We start from the raw sequence: 22,223 nt of genomic DNA, 5'->3' as shown, positions 1-22,223 counted from the left end.
GCTTGCAAATGATCCCAGGTTCCTAGAATCTCCAGGTAGAACTCTCAAACCATGGTGAGAGTCAGTGGGGAACAGGGGTGGGGAGATTTGAGCCCAGGGGCTAAATACATCCCACAGGTGCACTTTTGCCCTGGAGACTCACCCTTGGCTACTCTTCTTTCTCACTCCTCACTCACTCCCACTCTCCCCAAATCACAGCTCTCACACGGGCCCTGAGATGCACCCTTCTTGAGTGGTTTTCCCCCTAACTGGAATGTATCCTTGAACTCTGATAATGCCTCCAGATTGCCTGGATAGAGGATACAGCAAGGTGGTGCGCATCTTACAAAATTGCAATAAGCGCAATAAAAACATCAGTAAATATTGGTTGGCGAAAAGAAATTCTCATTGCAGAGTCCCAACTGAATGACAGCATTTTTTTGGAGGTGTCTAAAACAATTAAAGAATGATTCCTGCCTATTGCTTACTCACCTGTGGTTCTTTCCACAATATTAAGAGTGGGGAAATGCAAATAGTTCCCCATCAGAGGATCTCAGTGATCGAGATGGAAAAGTATGCATTAATATTAGTGAAAATGTGTTTATTAGGGGAGATTCACAGTAAAAAAAAAAGTTGGCATTCTTGTGATTTTCTTTTAACCGTGGCAAATTTCTGTGGAAATGTACATAACTCAGTTTAAGATTAGAGAAATGAGATGTTGAGAGAAACTGAAATTGACTAATTTGCCTGTCCCTGGGCTGGATCCCAGCTACATTGTAGGAGGACAGTTGGTGATGAATGTGAAGTTTATCCAAGTCAGGGTGGAATCCTAATAAAGATGGATGTGGAGCAGAGCAGTCTGGGAAAGTGAGGCTTTAGTGGACTCCATGTGAAATGATTCACTGTAAAGTTGCAGCTGGAGGGAAACTTAAGAGATTGATGCAGCTTTGGGTCAAGCTGTCCTCTTCACCTCCAAAACATCTCATCCTGATTCTCTAAACAATCTCTCTGCACTTGACCCAGCACTTCCTTGCAGAGGAGGAGGCTCATTATTTACAGCACGTACTCGGTGGTAGAGTTAGCCTGGCCTTGAATAGACGAAGATGGATCAGCTGCTTTCTTATGTATGAGCTGTGCTTGAGATTTAGATAGAACTTCAGTTTTGCTGGTGGAAATTCAAGAGTAGATCTGTTGTGGTTGAGGCAATCCCAGGCTCCATGCCCAAAACATGAATTTTTAAGCTGAAGAGTGAAAAGCTAAAGTTACGAAAGTAACTGGTCTTGATTATGTTCTGTTCCTACTGAAATACTTCCTTGCAAATAAGTAGGGATGTATGGATAGGTCAGTTTTTATTTCTCTCAGCTTCTCATTTACCAATCTTAAGTTCAGATTTTCGCATTTCCATGTCAGTCTGCATTAAAAAGAAGGGGGAATTGTATGTGCTTTTTTGTAAGGAATTTGCTAGTGTTGGCAGTTCCCCTAGAAATCTGATGAGGGACCTTTTTTCACCCATAGGAGGCAACTCCTAGCCAACTCCTAGGAGCCGAAGTCCCTTTGAGGCCCCCAATAAAATATTTGAGGGGGCCATCACCCCCCAAGTTGATGGACATTGCCATTCAAATGGTGTGTGTGCACCACATCTTGTGATTGATTATGCATGGCAGGGCTTACCTGCCCCCCTCCCAATATTTTATTCAAGTTGGCACCCCTGTCTTCACTTATGCTCAGCCTGTACATATGGATAGGGAACATGAATACATTGTGTGCCATTTAAGTTTTCATTGATCAGAGAATTGATGCACACACAATACCAGGTTTTTAAAGGTGTCATATTTCCCTATCTCCATTTGTTGGGAGACATATCTTCAAGTTCTCGCACTTCATGTTCAAGCTAGTTCTGTCCTTGAATATGGTCAATGACAAATAGAACCTCCATGGTTAGCTGCAGTGTACTGATGCTGGGAGTGTGGTACTATATCATGCCTTGCCTGAGGTTCCAGGGCATGTTGCTGGTTATTGCTACAAGCAGAATGCTGGAGTAGAAGAACCCTTTTTTTTAATTCTTCAAGCTCTTGAGTCAAAGTGCAATGGGTTTCTTTGTGTTTTTCCCATAGCAAAACTGTCTTCTGAATAAGTTTGTTTTCATGCTCCTTTCTCAGGGCATCAGGCCAGCAGTCTTATTTTATTGCTGTCTTTATTATGACAAAATGTGGGCAAAACAAATTCCACAGTAGGTTTCACTAGTTAAATATTCTGAGGTGCTGTTTGTCCTTTTATTGGGAGAGACAAAATAGAAGACCAGGCAAATATCACATGGGAGGACTTTATAAAATAAAGAAGGGCAGTAGCACTCATTCACTCATTTTTATCAGCAGCTGGAATCCAGAGGCATGCTCCTTTGATACTGGAAGAAATGACTAGTGGCCAGTAATAGTAGCTTTATTCTCCACGAATTTGTCTAATTCACTTTTAAAGTCATCCAGTTTGGTGACCATTCAGGTTCTTCATTGTCCATTGCATATTTGCACATGGGAGGGGAGGGATTTTTAAAAGCCTGCTTTTATGTTTTTCTCTCTCTCTTCCTCCTTCTGTGACATTGGCCTTGATCCAGCATTGTCAATATAACTGCAGCTATAATGTGAATAGGTTGTGTTAATGCACGAAAATGAAACAATCCAGCCTAGTTCTGTTCACCACTTTTTAATAGACAACCACAACAATTGCAGCAAAATCTATGCAAGTCTACTGAATGTCTCACTGACCTGGGCAAATCATTTCAGCATTCTCCTTTGAGAAAGGAGGATAGTGCTTGTGCTGTGATGCGCAATGCATGTTCGTAAAATGCTTGGAAAGCTTTGAATGAGAGGGACTGAGCTTGTGCCAAGTATGATGTATCAAAGGGGCAGCTCCTCTGCCTTGTGATCTGTGTCTCACAGAAAGGCAGGACAATCCCGGGTAGTATCTTTGGAAAGGGAGGCTGTCGTTTACAGGACATCACTCGTTGGTTTCCGAATTTTGCTTCTGCACTCCTGTCCGAATAAGGTTAGACGCTTCCTTTTGCAGCAACCGAGTCTCTTCCCTAGCTCCAATAAAGTTTGCTTATTTTGTTTTGTGGGTGGATGCATGAGAAGGGCAAGGTCACTTCAGAACAAATGTATCTCTGTGTGTATTTCTTGCGATTGCTGCCAGTGGAACAGTTTGCTAACTTTTTCCTCCTCCCTTTCCTGTAGATCTCATAAAGCACGGGCGAGAGAGGTTAGAACAGACGATCAAGACCTCCAGTTCCAGACTGTCTTCCTAGTGAGTATAAGGCTCTTTCTATTAGGGGGTCACTGTCGCTTTAAAGCTGAGCCTGATCATAATCTCCCACAAGCAATAAGCAGTGAATTGAGCTGGCTGGCACGGGGTGTGTTGCAGAGGGAAGCATCTCTTGCACAAACTGGGACTTGTTGCTCAGTATGGCTTTGTTGCTCAACTCTGCTTCGGATGAAGGCTTTTACTCATGCAGATGTAAGTAACGCTGCTAAATGAGATGTTTCAAAATGAGATCCTTTTGAGCGGTGATGTCTATTCACGGCATGCTTTGAAATAAGGGGCTTCTGTGGAACTGTAGGACTTACAAAATAAGGGAAGGGGTTTGGGCTGCCTCGCAATCTCTTGTGGAGAGGGGTGGAGAGAGTATTAAATGTCAAAAGGTTTTGTCTTGTAACTTTCCTGCTAGGTAGAAGGGGAAGCTTGATGGTCGGGATTTCCCCTGGGGCTTTAATAGCAAGAGTGTTCTTCCTATCAGCATATCAGTAAGGGGGATGAATATTCACTTTGTTTATATTCATGTGCTACAGTTTGTGTCACCTGGTTTTGTTGGCTGATATTCCTTATTTGGGGGTGGGGGGAAAGGAATGTACAATATGAATGTCTGTCTCCCACCAACTAATAAGAGGGACTAATTGCCACTTGGAGGTAGCCTTTGATCAGCAAAATGCTACAGATGGAGAAGGGTTGGACCCTTCCCCTTGATTCAATTTTGCCAGCTCCCAGGGGCTGCTTTTAAACTTTGAAAATGACACTGGCATTGTGTGGACTTTGGCCCCTAATTAAGGCACGTACAATGGGGATATGGCATCAGAAATAGCACAGCATGCATAAACATTGCATCTACAGTACCAGCCACTGTGTGCTAAAAGCAGGAAGGAGGACAGAGAACTATTTTGCTGCTGAGGGTTTTGTTTCTTACTGTCTTGCATGGAGACAGGAGAGGGGTTAATTCTGTGTCCATCTGGTACGCCGGCTGAGACCCTACCTGCCTGCACACTGTCTTGCCAGTCAGATGGGCGGGCTACATCATCTGTATTCAGTAATAATAAAATCTCAGTTATGGGCTTGATAGCATACACACTTGATAAACAGCTCCCTCAGGTGTTATTTTTCCACCTATGGCTGACAACTTATTCCTCCAAGTTAGAATAACATCTGCAACTTAAGGGCTCTCCCTGTTGAGGCAGAGGCTAGAGTTGCCCTGCTCTCCACATCTCCGAAACTGACTGTTTTCTTGTTTTTCACAGTGCTGAAAGGGTTGCCACCTTAATGGACCGTTCCAAAAGCCAAGATGACAGCCAGGTAAGGTCCTGGTACCTTCTTTCTTAAATGTATTTAGATGGGTTCAAATATGAAGGTGGAGAATTTTAAGAAGCTCAGTTCCTTACCTGTTCAAGGGTGTCTGTGGGGAGGGGGACTGGAAAGCCTCATCCATTGCAGTAGGCTTTGCTGGTATGCATTTACTGTACCAGAAAGCTCCACCTTCTCTCACACTGTTGCTCAGCCCTGGTGGTCTTAGCTAACATCAGCTCTGTACTTCTGTCATTTTTCAGCCTTCATCGCCAACGGACAACATCAACCTTGGACCTTCTGCTAACCCCAAGTAAGTGCATGCAAAAGTCAACACATTTTGCAAGGTTAAGAAATGCAATGAAACTCTACTTCACTTTCCTTAATTTGCTCTTCTGGGGTGTCTGGAGCTCCTGAACACAACTTCTGTTTGCAAAAGCGAAGTGTTGGATTGTAGGCAAGCCAGGGTAGTGGTGGGAGTTTTATCGTACCATGTTGGTGACGTCACAGACACTAGCCAGTATATGGTCAAAATACATGCAACCCCACTCCTACCAGCACTCCAGGTAGCTGTGCCACTGTTAGCTGTGGGGGGGTGGGGTCAAGTATTTCCAGCAATGATAGATTGCGGTTTGAGAGCTGGGAAAATGCAATGTCACTAAAACAAAAGTGCTTCCTCAAATTAAGACATTTGTATTGTGTGCAACAAATCAATATTGTTCATAAAGGTTGCATAACAGCATCGAATGGGGTATAGCTCTGTTGCTTGTTCTCACTATTCTTGTCACAACCCTTATCTCAGTAGGTGCTTGGGACATACTATATGGCAGTCACACAACAGCAAGGGATGTACTAACTGTGAAGGGAAAAAATCTGTGTTTCTGTGAAGAAAATCGAACGCAGTTGGTTATTGCAACGACATTCCTGCAACAAAAGCACAGCCTCAAGGGAAACATCCCCACTTATCCCAACAATTATGTGATCTATTTATCCTCCTAAAAATGCATTTGTCCTCCTGTTGCCCACCCCCACAAGCTGTGTAACCCCAGCATACACATCTCTCAAACAATGAAATATAAAGCCTGAGCATCAAGACAAGCCAATCTTCTTTTACTGGGGAGAGACGAAGAGCTCTAACTACACTTTTGATCAGAGATTGTGGGTCAGCTTTAATACTTTGGGAAACCTGGGTTTGTGAGATCCCCAGTCACTCCTTCATTCTCTGGCTGTCAGTTGTCTCCTACAAAGGTGGGTGGGCATCAAGCTTGAGAACATCTGCTTTGCTTTTTCCCTAGAACCCCAAGATCCACTAGCTGGACCAAAGTACAAAACAGTGGCTGAGAGACAAGGAACAGAGATGCATATAGAATTGAGGAAGAGGGCACATCTGGGTGCACTTTAGGCTACACATTTGTTTGCAGTGCTGAGCTGATGGGCCCTTCACACACATTCTGGGTATCCCCTCCAGCCTCAAATTTCTTTGTTATAGTGGGCTAATTTAGGGGAAAGCTCCTATTGTTAAAAGAATTGGGAATCCAAAATATTTGGTGATCTACTATGGATCACCCAGAGATCTATATTCTGCCCATCCCTGGTGTTGTTTTGGATTTGTTTGGAAGGTAGAGCAAGATAGAAATGTTGTTGTTGTTGTTGTTGATACAGTTCTAGGAGCTCTGAAACAGATTTGTGTGGAGTAGGACAGCTTTGGAATCCATGTTACGATCCCTCATGCTCATCTGCTCCTAATAATTAGCATTTCCAGCAGAGGTGGGGTAGCTGCAGCCCTTCAGCTGTTGTTTAGCTCCCAGCTCCCACCAGCTGCTAGCCAGCTTGGCAAATTTTCAGGGTTGATGCGAGTTGGAGTCCAACCACATCTGGAGGGTCACAGATTCCTCAACCCTGGTACTCAAGTTTGGAAGCAAAGAGAGCTTCAGGTTTGTGTATACAGATAATCCCTAATACAATAGCCATTGACCCAAATATCCTTTCTATCATTTCCACGTGAGAGATTATTTTACTGTGTTTGTATCTGAACCTTTTGCTCCTATTTTCTGCTTGGTTTTCCTGAATATGTACCTTAAGCCACAAAAATGCACTAGTTGAACTCTTAGCCAAGCAATCACCCAAGAGAATAGCAGGTTATCTGGTTATGAAGACGTGAATGTCTGTAAGAACAGTAGTGGTAGTCAGCTGATGTTTACTCAGAATAGACCTATTGAAATTAATGAACATGACTAAATTGGACCCATTAATCTCCACTCTGAATAAACCTTAGCTGACTACCATCCAGTGTCTTTATCTGCCAGGACAGAGTGACAGAATTGAGGAAAGGTTGCGGTGGGGAGAATGTAGCTGACTGAAGAAAAGAGCTTTGTGTGTTTTACTCTGTTTCCTTTTTCTAACAGTGCCAAGCCAACAGATTTTGACTTCCTAAAGATAATTGGCAAAGGTAGCTTTGGAAAAGTAAGTGGCCTAGTTTGCAAGAATTTTATTTATTTACTTTTATTACTGTGTCAATGACACGTGGCAACCATCATCCCATTTCTTTTCCCACTTTGCTTTCATATGCATGGCTTCTGGTGCTTTTGAACTGGTGCCCTAAATTCTAGCATTTGTACCCACAATGTGATTCTTCCCCTGAATGTTGTCATTGACTGCTCCTGTGTTTACATCCCACATACCCCTTCTCAGGCAATACAACATTATACAAAACATAAACAACTTTATTCAACCACCCAGAGTCCCAGCTTGACACGTAGATTCTGGAAACTCTCTCTTGGTAGGGGTTTCGTCAGGATGTCAGCAGTCATCTCTTGGGTGCTCTTCCTGCTCTTTAGTCTGCCGCTCCCTTTTGCCATCTTAAAGTAAGGAGCTAGAATGCAATCTGGAGAACAGGTCCTTCAAGGGACTCAGGGTTCTGAACCTAGTCCCCATCTTTATCTTCTCAACCATCTTGTTAAGTGACCATTATGGCTTGGCAGGCATTTGAACTAGAACTCCCTAAGTCTTAGCCTGACATGCTCTCTCACAGCATCTCAGTGGTACCTTTAAAGGGCCCATTTTAATAATGAAAGTCGTATTAAGAAGTTTCAATGCCATTCTCTTTTCAATTTTACTTTTGTGCGTAAGGTAGGGAGCAGTTACTGTGTGCAATGGATTAATTAGTGATAAGCTGCTGCTGCTCTTGATTATTGGAAATCCAAAATATGTTCAGTTATGCATCGGTTCACCCCAACACCAAATTGTTCCTAGGAATGGGGCCTACTGATTGGCACAATGGAGGAAGCAAAGTCTCCCTGCCCTGTACATTGTGCAGCTGCCAACTTGGCATGCCACTGTAATGTGAACATAAAACACTGACCAATTAGTTAAGGACATGAAAGCTGGACACTTCTTTTACCCCCTCGGTTTTTCAATCCCGCTTCAGGTCCTTTTGGCAAAACGCAAATCTGATGGGAGGTTCTATGCTGTGAAAGTTCTGCAGAAGAAATCTATTCTCAAGAAAAAAGAGGTATCATTTCAAAGGAATCTACTTGCACTTTCAACAAATGAAAGTTGTTGGAAAGTCTCCCTTTGCTCTGTATATCGTGCCCCCCTCTCTGTGTGTGCATGAGAGATTCTATCTGTGTCTATATCTGCAGGAGCAGAACTCTTAATAGCTCTTCAGGTGAATAATTTCTGGGCTTTGAAAGCTATTTTATACTTGCCATCTCCCTGGAGTCAGCTACATTCTTAAAAAAAAAAAGTGTTTAAAATGCATTATAACACTGTGACACTAGATGGCGCTGTGGAGTTCTGTCTTTCAGCAACGTTATTTCCCATTACGAGGTTTACAATACGTTTCCCTGAAACATTTTTTGCTTGTGTCTAGATCCAGCCTCTGTCCTAACCAAAAAGCATGGTCTGCCATTGGTAAACTGCATCACATTGGTCTGAGGGCCAAACTGCACACAATGCTAAATGTGTCCCTTGTAGATGAGTGAATTGTTCTTCTTTCTTTCTTTTACTCTATAAATTGCACTTGGGGGGGTCTCAGGGATGGAAAAAGAATCCATTTCAAATGGGTTTATACACAGAAATTTGGCAGTCACAACCTGACTGTGCTTCATTGAGCTTCCGCTTATGTCTGAGCACCCATGCATTTATTTTTCTTTTTAAAGCCTGACTAATTATATGCAAAATTATACATACATTATAGTAATATGCATGAGAGTCAGCCCTTGTAGAATAATAAGCATTTTCATACAGTTGTATGCATTGTTGTATGTATGTATAATCATGCAAATAATATACGAGAATATTTTGCATTTTTGTTGGAGCCAGCAAAGCAACCCCCTCTCTTCTTGTTGAGATCAAAGAGTAAGGTGGGAATTAGAAAAATAAAATTGGTGTATAGAAGCTGAACATCAAGGTTTTCAGAAAATCCCATTCATGGCTCCAATTAGGACCCCAGCTCTCGCTCGGGGGGAGGGGGGGTAACCATTTCCTCCCATGCCAGAGATCCATTTAAAATTCCTCCTTCCCTTGAAGTTGCTGTTAGGCTTTGCTAAAGACATTTATGTATATGTGTGTGACTGTAGTGAATTTAATTTTGAAACGAAACAAAACTTGATCTGTGAACTTAGCCCTTCCTCCCTCCCTGTCTCTTTCTCTCTCTCTCTGTCTCGGTTCTTCATAGCAAAATCACATAATGGCAGAACGCAATGTGCTGCTGAAGAATGTGAAACACCCTTTCCTTGTGGGGCTCCACTATTCCTTCCAGACCAAAGAGAAACTATACTTTGTACTGGACTATGTAAATGGAGGAGAGGTGAGTGAGTGTCAGTGTTTTGCATCACGCAGAGCATTGGGTTCTGTCAGTGCTATCATTCTGGGCTTTACCTTCAACGTGAATAGGTGCGATATTAAAAGTCTTCTGAATGATTCGGCATATGTTCAGTTCTAGTTATCATATTTAATACGCTGTACCCCTGTGGTCTTCAACTTTTTCAAACTTAGGACTACTTACTTATTCATTCATTTAGACCATTTGTACACCACTCTTCAGCCAAAATATCTCCCAAAGCATCTTACAAACAATCAAAAGAAGGCAGTCCCTGCTGGCAGGCTTACAATCTTAACAAAACATGACAGACAAGGGAAAAGGGACAGGGAGGGATGTTAGAGAATTCCATCGAAAATGGAAACAGGTGAAGAAATTGCTTGTGGTCACTTATTCATCCCGTATCAGGAATGGAAATTGGTCTACTGAATGTGATCGATATTTATTGTTGTTCTTGCAAATGATACATCACTGGTTGCATTCTTTCTCTCCCCCCCCCCCAATTTGCATTGAAATGAATGGTGTAGAACAACATAATGACAACATAATGTATGTAATTAATTACATAATTTATATAAGCTACGTAATTTCCCCAGCCCAGTGCATCCAGATGTCTTGTACTGCATCTCTGATGGGAAGAGTTGAGGTTCAAAAGATCTGGAGGGCACAAGGTTGCTGTGTTCCTGAAATAGCTGAGGAATAGGGCATTGGGTTGAATACTGAATACTCGGTATTCCATGAATGTGGAATAATGAAGCTGTTTTCTGAGGAAAGTGTGTCAAATCCAGATGACCCTGTTATAAGCAATCTGTTAAGTCTCTTGATTCAGGCAGAGAAGTACTTACGGAGTAAGTTTTCTCCCCCATCTTGGTTCATAGCTCTTCTTCCACTTGCAAAGAGAACGCTGCTTCTGTGAACCTCGAGCCCGATTCTATGCAGCTGAAATGGCCAGTGCAGTGGGCTACCTCCATTCACTGAACATCATCTACCGGTACAGTATTTTTGCAATAACAGCAGGTAGCTTTAGTAAGATATGTTAACATGTTTCATCGGAAGCAATTTCGATAATGATGCTGATGCATCAGGTTGGAGTGGTTTTGTTTCAGAATAGTGTTGCCTTTAAAGAAGATAAACATTTAACTCTTCTTTTTTTTAAAAAAAATAGAGTTTGGAATGTCAACCTCCCCCCCACCCCGGCCGCTAAAGAGTTGATGAACTAGATTAGTAGCGGTCAAGAGGCAATCCTCCATATCACTAACCATTCCCTGTTTGTCCTAATGTGTTTCTTTCCCACCCCAGAGCCACTTAACTGGGGGGTGGGAAACCTATACCCCTCCTGTTGTTGGACTACAGCTCCCATTATTCCTGGCAACTGGCCATGTTGGCATGGGCTGATGGGAGCTGGAGTCTTACACAGCAGTGCAATTTTCCATCACTTTTTTTTTATCAGCTCCTTCAAAGTTAGAAAAGTGGCAGGATGTCTGCACTAAAAAGTGTGGCATAATGACCAAACATTGTGCCAATGAACAGATGATCTAGGAACGCCAGAAAATAAAGTTAAGTGTATAAGAGAACCATTTCATTGGTATGTGAAAGGTAACTCTGGAGACTTTTGGAATCTGCAAGATGTAATTCTTTTAACAGATACATCTAAGCACCAGATTTTAATCACCATATTCCCACCTCCCTTATTCTCTTTCCTCCTTTCTTTAGGGACTTGAAACCTGAAAATATTCTCTTGGATTGTCAGGTATGTATTTATGGACTCTTGCACATCACTGTGTGATCTACTTCAGTTGTTATTTGTTGGTAGGGAAAGTTTTGTAATTATACTGGGACAACCAAGTCAAATAGGAATGCAAAAGTGGCAAAATATGGAATACAGCTTCCTAAGGAGCTCAGTATTTCTCCTTTTTCTTTTAGGGCCATGTTGTACTGACTGATTTTGGACTTTGCAAAGAAGGAATGGAGCCAGAGGAAACAACATCTACTTTCTGCGGCACCCCAGAGGTATGATTATGAAAACACGTCTATGTGTTTCAATAGGTGATTTTGTCTCTGCTTTGACTTTTCCAAGGAACTGAGCACCACCACTGAGAATGGACTGTGCCAGCTGAGTAGGCTTTTTAGTCCTGTAGGCTTACACGGAGTAGCCCCTACTGATGTTGTTGTGCCATGACACACAATGCAATTCTCTAAATCTGGGATCACGAAACTAGTGGTCATGGGCATTGTGGTACTATCAGACACCCCTTGGTGCCTGCCAAAGCCCTCTGCCCCTCTCAAGTTGTGATTTATTTATTTTTTTAATTGAGGTTAGGTGTTCGTTCTTTTTTCCTTTCTTAGAATAAGTGATAGTAGGATTGATGGAAAATGAAATGCAAGGAACAGCCAGATACCCATGCTCTTATGGGACCCATATGGAGATGCATTGCCTGTTTTCTGCTTGCCCATTTGTTTTGCCTGATTTTTTGTGGGGGGTGTTGCAGGATGTTTTGTCTGCTTTGGTTTTTCGGGGATTGGCTGTTTGTTGGAAGGTGCTTTTTGTTTGGGGGTTGCTGCCTGTTTTTTTAAAAAATATGTGTTTGTTTTGGAGTGTGGGTAGATGTTTTGCTTATTGTTTGTCCTTTTTCCATATGTGAAATGGGTATTCTGTGGTGCCCATGACACTTACTTACATTTCTTAATGTGCTACCTGGCCCCCAAAAGTTGAAGATGTTATGTACTGAAGTTTTCACCCTGGGCCAGCAGGGGGATACTGTAGATAGTTTTCACTCAGGTCCACATATGCAAATAAGGGATTGAAAGTGACGTTCAGTGATTGGATAGTTACAGAAAGTGGTTACTGTGTTGTTGTAGTGGAGCTCTATATAAGCAGGCTGGCTGAACCCTTCAGTTTAGTTCTGTTCTGGCCTGTGAATAAACAAGAGCTGTTTGAAGAATCGCTGTGTCGTCTGATTTGTTCACCCACAACTTAACAGAGGACATCTGCTCTAAATCTAAAACAAACAACAGTCAAAGTACTGAATCTGAAGCTGCAAATTGGTCCCCTTCTCTTCTCTGCCAGTTGTGTGAACTCTGTAGGGACAGTGAACATCATGAGCTGAAGTAACTTATAATTCTGTTAGGAGGAGCTGAAAGTGTCAAAACTATTAATTAAGGCCTGAATTGGAGGTGTGAGGCTATGCTCCCATTTAAAACATGCTGGGTAATCTTTTAACAAGCCACAGCAAAAACAAAAAAGGGTTGTTCAGCTTAACTTGAAACTGGATGGGTTGAATTTCTCCTATCCTTTTTCCTCCTGACCCCCTACTCCAGTAAGAATTTAGAAGCACTAATCTTTATAACAGGGGTAGGGAACTTGTGGCCCTACAAATTTTGTTGGCCTCCCATCAAACCCAGCCAGCGTGGTCAATGGACAGGGATGGTGGGAGTTGTATGTTTTCATTTGAAAACAGAAGGCAACAGTCTGTCACATAAAGAAGCTTGAATCCTCCAGATGTTGCTGGGCTACCAATCAAGGATACATATGTGACGCTGTGGTCTAAACCACTGAGCCTCTTGGGCTTGCTGATCGGAAGGTCGGCGGTTCAAATCCCTGTGATGGGGTGAGCTCCCGTTGCTCTGTCCCAGCTCCTGCCAACTTAGCAGTTCAAAAGCACCTCAGTGCAAGTAGATAAATAGGTACTGCTGCGGCGGGAAGGTAAACGGCGTTTCCGTGTGCTCTGGCTTCCGTCACGGTGTCCCATTGCACCAGAAGCAGTTTAGTCCTGCTGGCCACTTGACCCGAAAAGCTGTCTGTGGATAAACACTGCCTCCTTTGGTCTGAAAGCGAGATGAGCGCCGCAACCCCATAGACTCCTTTGACTCAACTTAACCATCGAGGGGTCCTCTACCTTTTTCACCTTACCTATGTGGCTTCTGGAAAGTTACTGGGATACTTCGTGGTGGTGTGCTCTGTTTTTAAATCTTCTTGTCCTTTCACAGTATTTGGCTCCAGAAGTGCTGAAGAAACAGCCCTATGACAGAACTGTAGACTGGTGGTGCCTTGGAGCTGTTCTCTACGAAATGTTGTTTGGTTTGGTGAGCTTTCAAAAACTGTCGTTGCTTTTGCAGGCAACAGTTCAAGTGCTGAAAGTGGTTTGAAAGAGAATCCTAAGCTGTGGGCAAGCCGATTTAGACCACAGGCAACAGTGGGACAAACGGCTTTTACAGGTGCTTTGGAGCAACAGAAAAAGCTGTCATCCTGTTTAACCAGATGCAAAAAGCAGAGGTGTTTATACCCATTTACAATGATCCCTCATTCAAGCCACTTTCAGCTCTCTGGGAAGAAGTCCCATTCCACCCCACCCCCGGCCTCTTTAATAATGCTATAATCCAGAGACATTCAATGAAGCTGAATGTTGGGGAGACACAGGAAGCACAGAAACAACAAAGTTTGAATACGGAATTTGCTACCACAAGGTGTGGCGATGGTCACCAACTTGGACAGCTTGAAAAGGGACTTAGACAAATTCACAGGCTTCTGATGGCTACTGGTTATGGTGGCTACATTGCCTCCAGTATCAGATGCAATATGTTGTTGTTGTTTAGTTGTGTCCGACTCTTTGTGCAATATCCCTGCCTCTAACTACCAGTTGCTGGGAATCACACGTGAGAGAGGCTATTGCAATCATGTCATGCTTGCAAGCTTCCCTTAGGCACTTGTGGGAACAGAACACTGGACTTTGATCCAGCAGAAGTTTGCCATATGCTAACTCACACTAGTCTTACACTATTGACACGAGCCTGGCTCCTCCTTACTCCTCTGTGCCAGTGGAATTAGCTCAATTAGCCCAGGCATAGCTATGTTCTGGGGACAAAAGTTGACCATTCAGCAGCTGCTGACACTGCCCTGTATCTGACTGTTGATTTGTGTTTGTAGCAATCTGTTGCAAACAGTGTCACAAATTGGTGCACCATATATGAACCGTAATTATATGATTCCCAGCTGTGTTTGCTACCTTTTGCTTGAGTGTAGGTTAGACTGAGGTTGCGTTAATAAAACAGAGCAAGCTGTGGACTGCATGCTTAGTCATTGCTAAGCAACTGAGGATTTATCTGAAACATTCCACAGTAGTGTATGAAACAAAAATTTAAGAAGCACTATCCCCTCCATTTCCTAGCTCTCCTGTTGAACTGTAGAAAAAAAACAACTAGCATGAATTTGATGTCTCTGCAATATTGCAATGCATGCTTATGCAACTTGACTTTTCTCCTTCTTCTTCTTCTCCCCTCCCACTTCTCTCCTATCAGCCTCCGTTTTACAGCCGGGATGTGTCTCAGATGTATGATAATATTCTGCACAAGCCACTTCAGATTCAAGGAACCAAGACCATAGCAGCTTGCGATATCCTGCAAGGACTTCTCCATAAAGATCAGAAGAAGAGACTGGGAGCCAAGACAGACTTTGTACGTTTAGAGCGCTAGTCACCATTACTCATTCCTTGTTTTCACTAAGAATTTCATCCTTCCCCGAGAGAGCAATATTTTAACACCTGTTGAAACACCTGCAGCCTCCCATTTTCTGTGTCAGTTATTGGCTGATCTGCACTGTCCCCTGTCATCTTTGCTGCTCTCTTGTCAGGTTGTCTCCACATCCTTCATTTTTGTCCTTCTGCCTCGCATTGATTGCAAAACCCCTAAGATGTGACCATGTCATTTCTATGTTTTAGGGGACTAGAGACTCTGCTGCGGCTGTGTAATCAATGTTTCATATTAGCAGCTAGCACTGGGTGAATCTGTCGGTTTCTCTCAATTTCTCATTTTCCGTCATTAAATTCAGTCTTTCACATCAGTTTACATTAAAAAAAGGCATTGTGAAAATTAATTGGCATTTTAGCATGAATTTCTCCCAACACATTTGTATGGAATTTCTCCTAATATTTTTGCAAACCAAAATGCATTTTGCATCTTGTTTTCCTTAATATATGCATTTTTATGCACGCTTTGCCCTAGTATATGCATATTTTGCACACATTCTTTGACTGGAGAACTGCACTGCAAATTTTGTAGAAGTGTGAATTCTTTGGGTGCATTGGAAAGGGTGAATGAAATAGGTTCACCTTTAAATGTGAACTGAACTGAAATTCTTTTCCCATTCCTTTTCCCATTCCTGTTAGCAGCAGTGATAATAACTCCAAGGATAATAACTCCTCCAGACTGGTATTTTTTAAAAATGTGGATGTATTCTGCAACATGCCATGGGCACAATAACAGTACTTTAGTGGTGGATTTATACAGACTCGTTCACATATCATTCCGCTATATTAGTTGTTTCGCAGTGTTCCTCCAATGTTACCCTATTATTGCTATCTGGAAGGGCACTATTGCACTTTGGGGCAACAAAAGTGGGACCAAAAACATGGGGACATTTTATACCACAGCAGGTATTTATGAGATATGCACTGATTGAAAATGAAGCAATGAGTGGTATTCAACTAAGTTTTACTTACAGCAGACTCACTGAAATGAGTGAACATGGCTAAGTTATGCCCAGTAATTTCAATGGGTTTACTCTGAGTAAAAACTGAAATAGCTGAATACCACCCAGTATGTACACACCAAAGCTTTTGAAAGCAGGACCACGTATAACTGCCCTGATACCATCATGAGCACAAATCATCATGAATGCACCATAAAAAGGATGTCTGGGGAAACCCAAGGACGAGTAGAAGCAGTATGGGGATAAGATCAGAGTAGGCAACACATTCAGTACAGAGGGCTACTGCTAACTTTCATAGTTAGCAGTATTTAATTGGCTGCTAGTGATCGCTTTCCTTGCATACTATGGTACTTGAAAATATGTCAACATTTTCGTATGCATTTCTTGCTTTGCCCACATTGCAGCTTGATTTTGTATGTCGGTGCTGCTGCTTTCTCTTGATTAATGTACTGTTTTGGGAAATTATATGCATGCAAATACATATTGCTGACTGTGTTTACAGAAAGTTGTGTTCACCTGAGCTCTGCAGAAGGGAAATGCTTAAGAGATCTCAGATGAGCTGAGAGATGGCCATGGTGGTGCTGTTTTTTTTTTTTTTTTTTTGAGGTGGGGGGAGGGGGGATGCATGGAAATTTAAACGTACAGGTTTTTGTGAGTAGATACAAGTGAATGTGCCCAACATCTAAGTTCTAAGAATTTATGGCTTACTCTGGAGTGACATTCCTTTTCTTCACAGCTTGAGATAAAGAACCACGTGTTCTTCAGTCCAATAAACTGGGACGACTTGTACAGTAAGAGGATCACACCTCCATTTGACCCTAAAGTGGTAAGTGGAAAGTTTTCTACTTCGTGATGATGAATAGAGACTGGGCATTATTTAATTTAAACTGTTTTATCCCACTTTTCAGGAGAAAAGGCTTCTAGAGCAGCTTACAGATAGCAAGGGGGTAAGATAGTCCTTGCCATCAAGCCTGCAGCCTAAAAAGACACAAGAGGAAAATGGATGGGGCGGGAAGGTAGCAAGTTCAGGCACTGCTTCTTATTGTAATAACCAACTGGAATGGAACAAATTAGGTCAAGGATGAGCCAAGAGTTGCTAGTATTTTCAGTGGAGCCAATAGAGAGCCCTTGTTGTCCCATCTTCCCCTTTCCTAGAGCCTGATGGAATTCCGCAGTTGGGGGAGGATCCTGATGGAACATTAAGGTAAAGGTAAAGGGACCCCTGACCATTAGGTCCAGTCGTGACCGACTCTGGGGTTGCAGCACTCATCTCGCTTTATTGACCGAGGGAGCTGGCGTACAGCTTCCGGGTCATGTGGCCAGCATGACTAAGCCGCTTCTGGCGAACCAGAGCAGCGCACGAAAACGCCGTTCACCTTCCCGCTGGAGCGGTAGCTATTTATCTACTTGCACTTTGACGTGCTTTCGAACTGCTAGGTTGGCAGGAGCAGGGACCGAGCAACGGGAGCTCACCCCGTCGCGGGGATTTGAACCACCGACCTTCCGATCGGCAAGTCCTAGTCTCTGTGGTTTAACCCACAGCGCCACCCGCATGCTTAAAGAGATCACCTGCTCCATCTTCTTTTAGGATTTCTGGGGCAGAACCTCTCCCCAAGATCATACAATCCAAGGCACGGTAACTTGTGGTCCTTCAGGTGTTGCTGGACTATAAATCCCACCCTCTTTGTCCATTGGCCATGCTCATTGGGGCCAGGGGGAGCCGGCATGCAACAACATCTGGAATGCCACAGGTTCCTCATGCCTGATATAACTGGTCAGGGAGCTTCCTGACTTCATAGGATTGTAGAGTTGGAGGGGATTCTGATGGCCATCTAGTCCAACCAGTTGTGATGCAGGAATCGGAGCTAAGCTTGCAATATGCTGGCCAAGTCCAAGCATCATAGCCACGTGTTGGTCATTGGGGTTGCATAATATCATTTGCCCCTCAACCAGGGTTGGAAATAGTATCCAGTTCTGGTTTAGAAGAGCCATAGTTCAGGCTTCACATAACATAACAATTGCCCTCGTGTCCTGTCTGTGGGCTTTCAGCAGGTATCTGGTTGGCCAAAGTGGAAAATACAATGCTGGACTTGACAGGCCTTTGGTCTGATCCAGCAGGGATCTTCCTATGTTACCATCTCCTCTCTCATTGGTAATAATAAAAAACAGTATTAGTATTGCTGTCATAAGCTGAGGCTTGCAGAATAGAGAAAAAATAACTTGCTGTTCCTTTTCAAGGCTGGTCCTGCTGATCTACGGCATTTTGACCCAGAATTTACTCAGGAAGCGGTCTCCAGCTCCATCATCCGTACCCCCGACTTTGCTACCAGTAGTTGCAGTGCAACAGATGCTTTTTTGGGATTTTCTTATGCACCAAATGATGAAGATTAAAGCAACCTATATCAACAAGCTTGAGAAACCCAGTTTTTGCTCTCCATTTAAACAGAGAAGAAGCCACTACCCTCTGACTAATCTTCTAACTGGAACAGAACCAAGCTTTCCTTCCATGACATATAAGACCTCATAATGTGAATGCTCCTCTAAAGGAGAAAATGCTGATTATTTCTAGCTAGAATTATTTTATTTGTACAAACTTGAACACATTTAATGATACAATCTTGTGCCAAAATTGATGTCCTCTTATGAGAATGCAGGCTAACCTCTGTTTGAATTGCCACCCAAGGTATTCTGGATAACCAGCTGTTCTGGGCTCAGTGGGTTTATAGTAGGCACACAACCTGTTCAGATATTTTGTCATCTTAGTTTGTGGTTCACCTCAATTGGGTCCATGTTCTGGCTACATACTCTTACTCTGGCTACATACTCTTAGCCAATGTAGTTCATATGTTGTTGGACTACAGTTCCCATTATCCCCAAGCTTTGGACATGCGAGCAGGGGATGATGGGAGTTGTAGTCCAACAACATTGGCTGCTACAGGGGATTCTTAGAAAAGACCTTTGGAACTATCCAGAGAATCCAGGAATCCCCTCCCCAATTCCTTGTAGCTGGTCCTTTTACAGCTTTTGCACAGAACTGTGTATTTCCAAATTGATTGCCTCTGGAGCTTTCTTTCTTTCTTTTTTTCCCTTTCAGTATTATGAACCACAGGTGATGCCACCTACAATTTGCATGAGTGTTTCTTTTCACAGCTGAAAGCATTGCTCTCCAGCTAAATGGCACTGATGGGAGCAGCTCTATCGCACCACACCTGTGCTAGATATAGTGATTTGTGATTTTAACTTGGAAATGTTGATAGCACACTGCTTACATTTTTAGTAATTGTATTTATTTCCTCCTTTTATCTGGAAGGTGTGTAGTGATAAGCATCTGGTCATAACTACCTCTTTACTGCATAGATAGAGAACAGCCAATGGATTTTCTTTTTATGAAGATAAAGTAAGGAAAAAATATAGGTCTGTTTTTTTAAAAAAGACCTGCCTATTAAGAACTCCTGAGCAGAGATGAATTGTACCAATGTGTGATCTTTTATTTACAGAACTGAGAGCTGGTGCAACTATAGCTGCCACAGGGAGTAGTGTCATTACCCTCATTTTGTACAAAATTGTTACCTGTCCCAGGATGTTTCTATGGAACCCTTTAATCATTGATCTCTTAGTCAAAATCATTTAAAATTATATATTCTTCTTATGCTGGTAAAGGATCTTCCTACAAAACATGGATATAAAGGTATTGGATTAAGTAACAAAGCAGGCTGATTCTGGAAATAAATTTCCCCTGCTACCAGCTAAAGGTAAAACACATCCACCCTGATGAATTATGAAGGTGGGATGTGTTGAGGTGACTAGAATGCCAGTATACATATAAGCACAAGTGTGAATGTCATTGCCAACCTGAAATAATGCAGAATGATAATTTTTATTTTGCTGTTTAAAACAGCACAAGGATCAAGGTGAAAACTTGGGGTGTGGAGGATTCAACAGTGATAATATATACTACAGAAATAACTGCCAGTTTTGGTGCCTTTGTACCTCTTAAACACCTGCCTCTAAAAACAAACACTATGTCCATGTTTAGCTTGAAAAGCATCCACCATCTCTGTGCATTTTAATTTTTAGACACTATGGATGTTTAGATATGTGTTAAGAAATGTGTCTAGTGTCCAAGCTTGCTGTGGGATTTTCTTTTTGCTTGCTTGCTTGCGTTTGTTGTCAAGGCTATGGTGGGGGGAAATATAATAGTGCTTGCATGACTGCTCCTCTTTGAGTGTCGTGGATATGCTGATATAACTCCATAATCATGTTGAAAGATCCTTGCATTTTCTCTTATGTTCTCTTCCTAACCCCAGTTTTTATTTTGTTGAATATTTAAGAGTTTAAAAAATAAAATAATATATTTTAAAGCAAACTGTTGCATGACTGATAAAAAACACAGTGGGTGTTTTTTATGGTAATGTTTAGGTGGCTGTGTAAAAAGTAACCATATTTTTCTGTCCTTTTTAATATCTGTCCAAGATCTTAAGTACTAAATGCAAACCAGACAGTAAAGGGAACAACAAGGTTCCTTAATACTCACCATTTAACTGTGTACACATCAGCCTAGCTAAGTTACCTTTCCCTACACTGGAATTCCAACCCCCGCTCACAGACTTAATTAATATTTCTGGGAGTCTCAGCTAAGCACTTAATAAACTTAATAAACAAACACATTGCTTGTTTTAGTAAGCATAGTCTTGCCTTTCTAATGTGACGTATCTGCTTTTTCTTTAACAGCTGCAAAATAATATTTGCATCATTGTACGGAAGCAAACATGGCTTCCCTTTCACTCTTAATGCTACCCGATGAAACCCTTAGGAGCACACATCTGACAAACTTACCAATAAATAAATATACAAGTAGGGAAGCAGAATTGTTACTAGTGATAATCATTTTCACAGGTTCGTTAACCAGCAAAATGCAACTAATGAAAACTAAAGCTGTCCTCAGAAAGGATATTCTGGAGTTCAAAAAGTTTCAAAAAAGGGCAACCAAAATTATCAAGGGGGTGGAAGAACTCCCCTATATGGAAAGTTTGCAGCCTTTGGGACTTTTTAGTTTAGAGAAAAAATGAAGAGGTGGCATGATAGAAATTTATGCATGGCATGGATACAGAAAGGTTTTTCTTCCTCTTTCATAATATTGTGTACAGCCAATGAAATTGAATGTCGGGAGATTAAGGACAGCTGAAAGAAAATATTTCATGCAGTGCATAGTTAAACTATGGAGCTATAATGGCTTTCATATACAATTAGACCGCCATGAATCTGTCTAACAATGTCTACTAGCGGTGGTGGAGGCAGTATGCTTCTGAACACCAGTTAATGGAAATCACAGTTTTCCCACAAGCACCTGGATATTGGACTAGATGGGCCACAGGCCTGACCCAATGCTTTTTCTTATCCTCACCTGAAAAAAAAACAAGGTAGTCTTGAGAGAATAGTAGTATTGGAGTAGTATTGGAGAATAATTGAAATGGGTTGGGATTCAGTTCCCTAGCCTACATGTTTTGCAATACAGTGGTACCTCGGGTTACAGACACTTCAGGTTACAGATGCTTCAGGTTACAGACTCCGCTAACCCAGAAATAGTACCTCGGGTTAAGAACTTTGCTTCAGGATGAGAACAGAAATCGTACTCTGGCGGTGTGGCGGCAGCGGGAGGCCCTATTAGATAAAGTGGTGCTTCAGGTTAAGAACAGTTTCAGGTTAAGAACGGACCTCCAGAATGAATTAAGTACTTAACCTGAGGTACCACTGTATAGCCAAGTAATGCACCCATCTTCAAATGGTCATTATTGAAATACATTAGAGAGGGGCTGCAATTCTGCACATTGACCTGAAAGCCTCTCATCCCTTGGTTCTGTCTTGCAAGCAATTGCAAACTCTCTTGGAGTGTTCTCTTCCATAGCACGTAAGAACAAACCATAGGCATGACATAAGCAGGTGTAGGGTGTGTGTGTGTGTGTGTTGGAGGGGTTGGGAAGAGTGAGGACTCAAAATGGCCATGTGTGCTAGTTTACTAAAGACAGTCCTCTGCTTGAAGAGCTGTCCGGTTTAAAGATAAAAGAGCTTTAAGGAAGGAGGGCAAGGGCCAAAAGCTTTCAGCACCCGAACAACAGAACGACCAAGCAACACTGGTTATCGTCTCCCCACGGTAGTGAGATATATTGTATTTCTCTTTTTAACCACAGCAACTATTCCTGAATTTGTACCTATACAGTACATAGTAATTAGCATGTGCCAATGTCTGCCCTTTTGTGGGTGTTGGTGGGTGGGTGGGTGTGATCCATTTCCTCTTTTTTGCAATATGTAATTAGCTGCATTATGTAGGAGGGA

At 42.3% G+C, this 22,223-nt stretch overlaps 2 protein-coding genes across 17 annotated transcripts in view; one reads left to right on the top strand and one right to left on the bottom strand.

The window, feature by feature from the left end:
* Positions 1-20,256, top strand: part of SGK2 (serum/glucocorticoid regulated kinase 2) — a 33,932-nt gene extending 13,676 nt beyond the window's left edge. For 8 of the 15 annotated variants that reach the window (XM_083447025.1, XM_083447019.1, XM_083447028.1 and 5 more), the window contains 13 exons: positions 3,210-3,279; positions 4,542-4,596; positions 4,848-4,897; positions 6,990-7,047; positions 8,012-8,095; positions 9,263-9,394; positions 10,285-10,397; positions 11,120-11,156; positions 11,330-11,416; positions 13,394-13,489; positions 14,702-14,857; positions 16,627-16,716; positions 18,129-20,256. In XM_083447025.1, the coding sequence (XP_083303151.1) occupies positions 3,210-3,279; positions 4,542-4,596; positions 4,848-4,897; positions 6,990-7,047; positions 8,012-8,095; positions 9,263-9,394; positions 10,285-10,397; positions 11,120-11,156; positions 11,330-11,416; positions 13,394-13,489; positions 14,702-14,857; positions 16,627-16,716; positions 18,129-18,281 (1,181 nt within the window). In that variant the 3' untranslated portion in view covers positions 18,282-20,256. The other 7 variants (XR_014512734.1, XR_014512735.1, XR_014512736.1 and 4 more) reach the window with 6 other exon arrangements.
* LOC310680353 (uncharacterized protein) overlaps positions 1-22,223 on the bottom strand; it is a 339,545-nt gene that overhangs the window by 247,121 nt on the left and 70,201 nt on the right. The window lies entirely within an intron of this gene.

The sequence above is a fragment of the Podarcis tiliguerta genome, assembly GCF_965153285.1.
Source record: "Podarcis tiliguerta genome assembly, chromosome: 6".
In the NCBI taxonomy this organism is placed as follows: Eukaryota; Metazoa; Chordata; class Lepidosauria; order Squamata; family Lacertidae; genus Podarcis; species Podarcis tiliguerta.
Note: the sequence above shows the minus strand (reverse complement) of the source record. Positions and strands in the feature narration are given on the sequence as shown.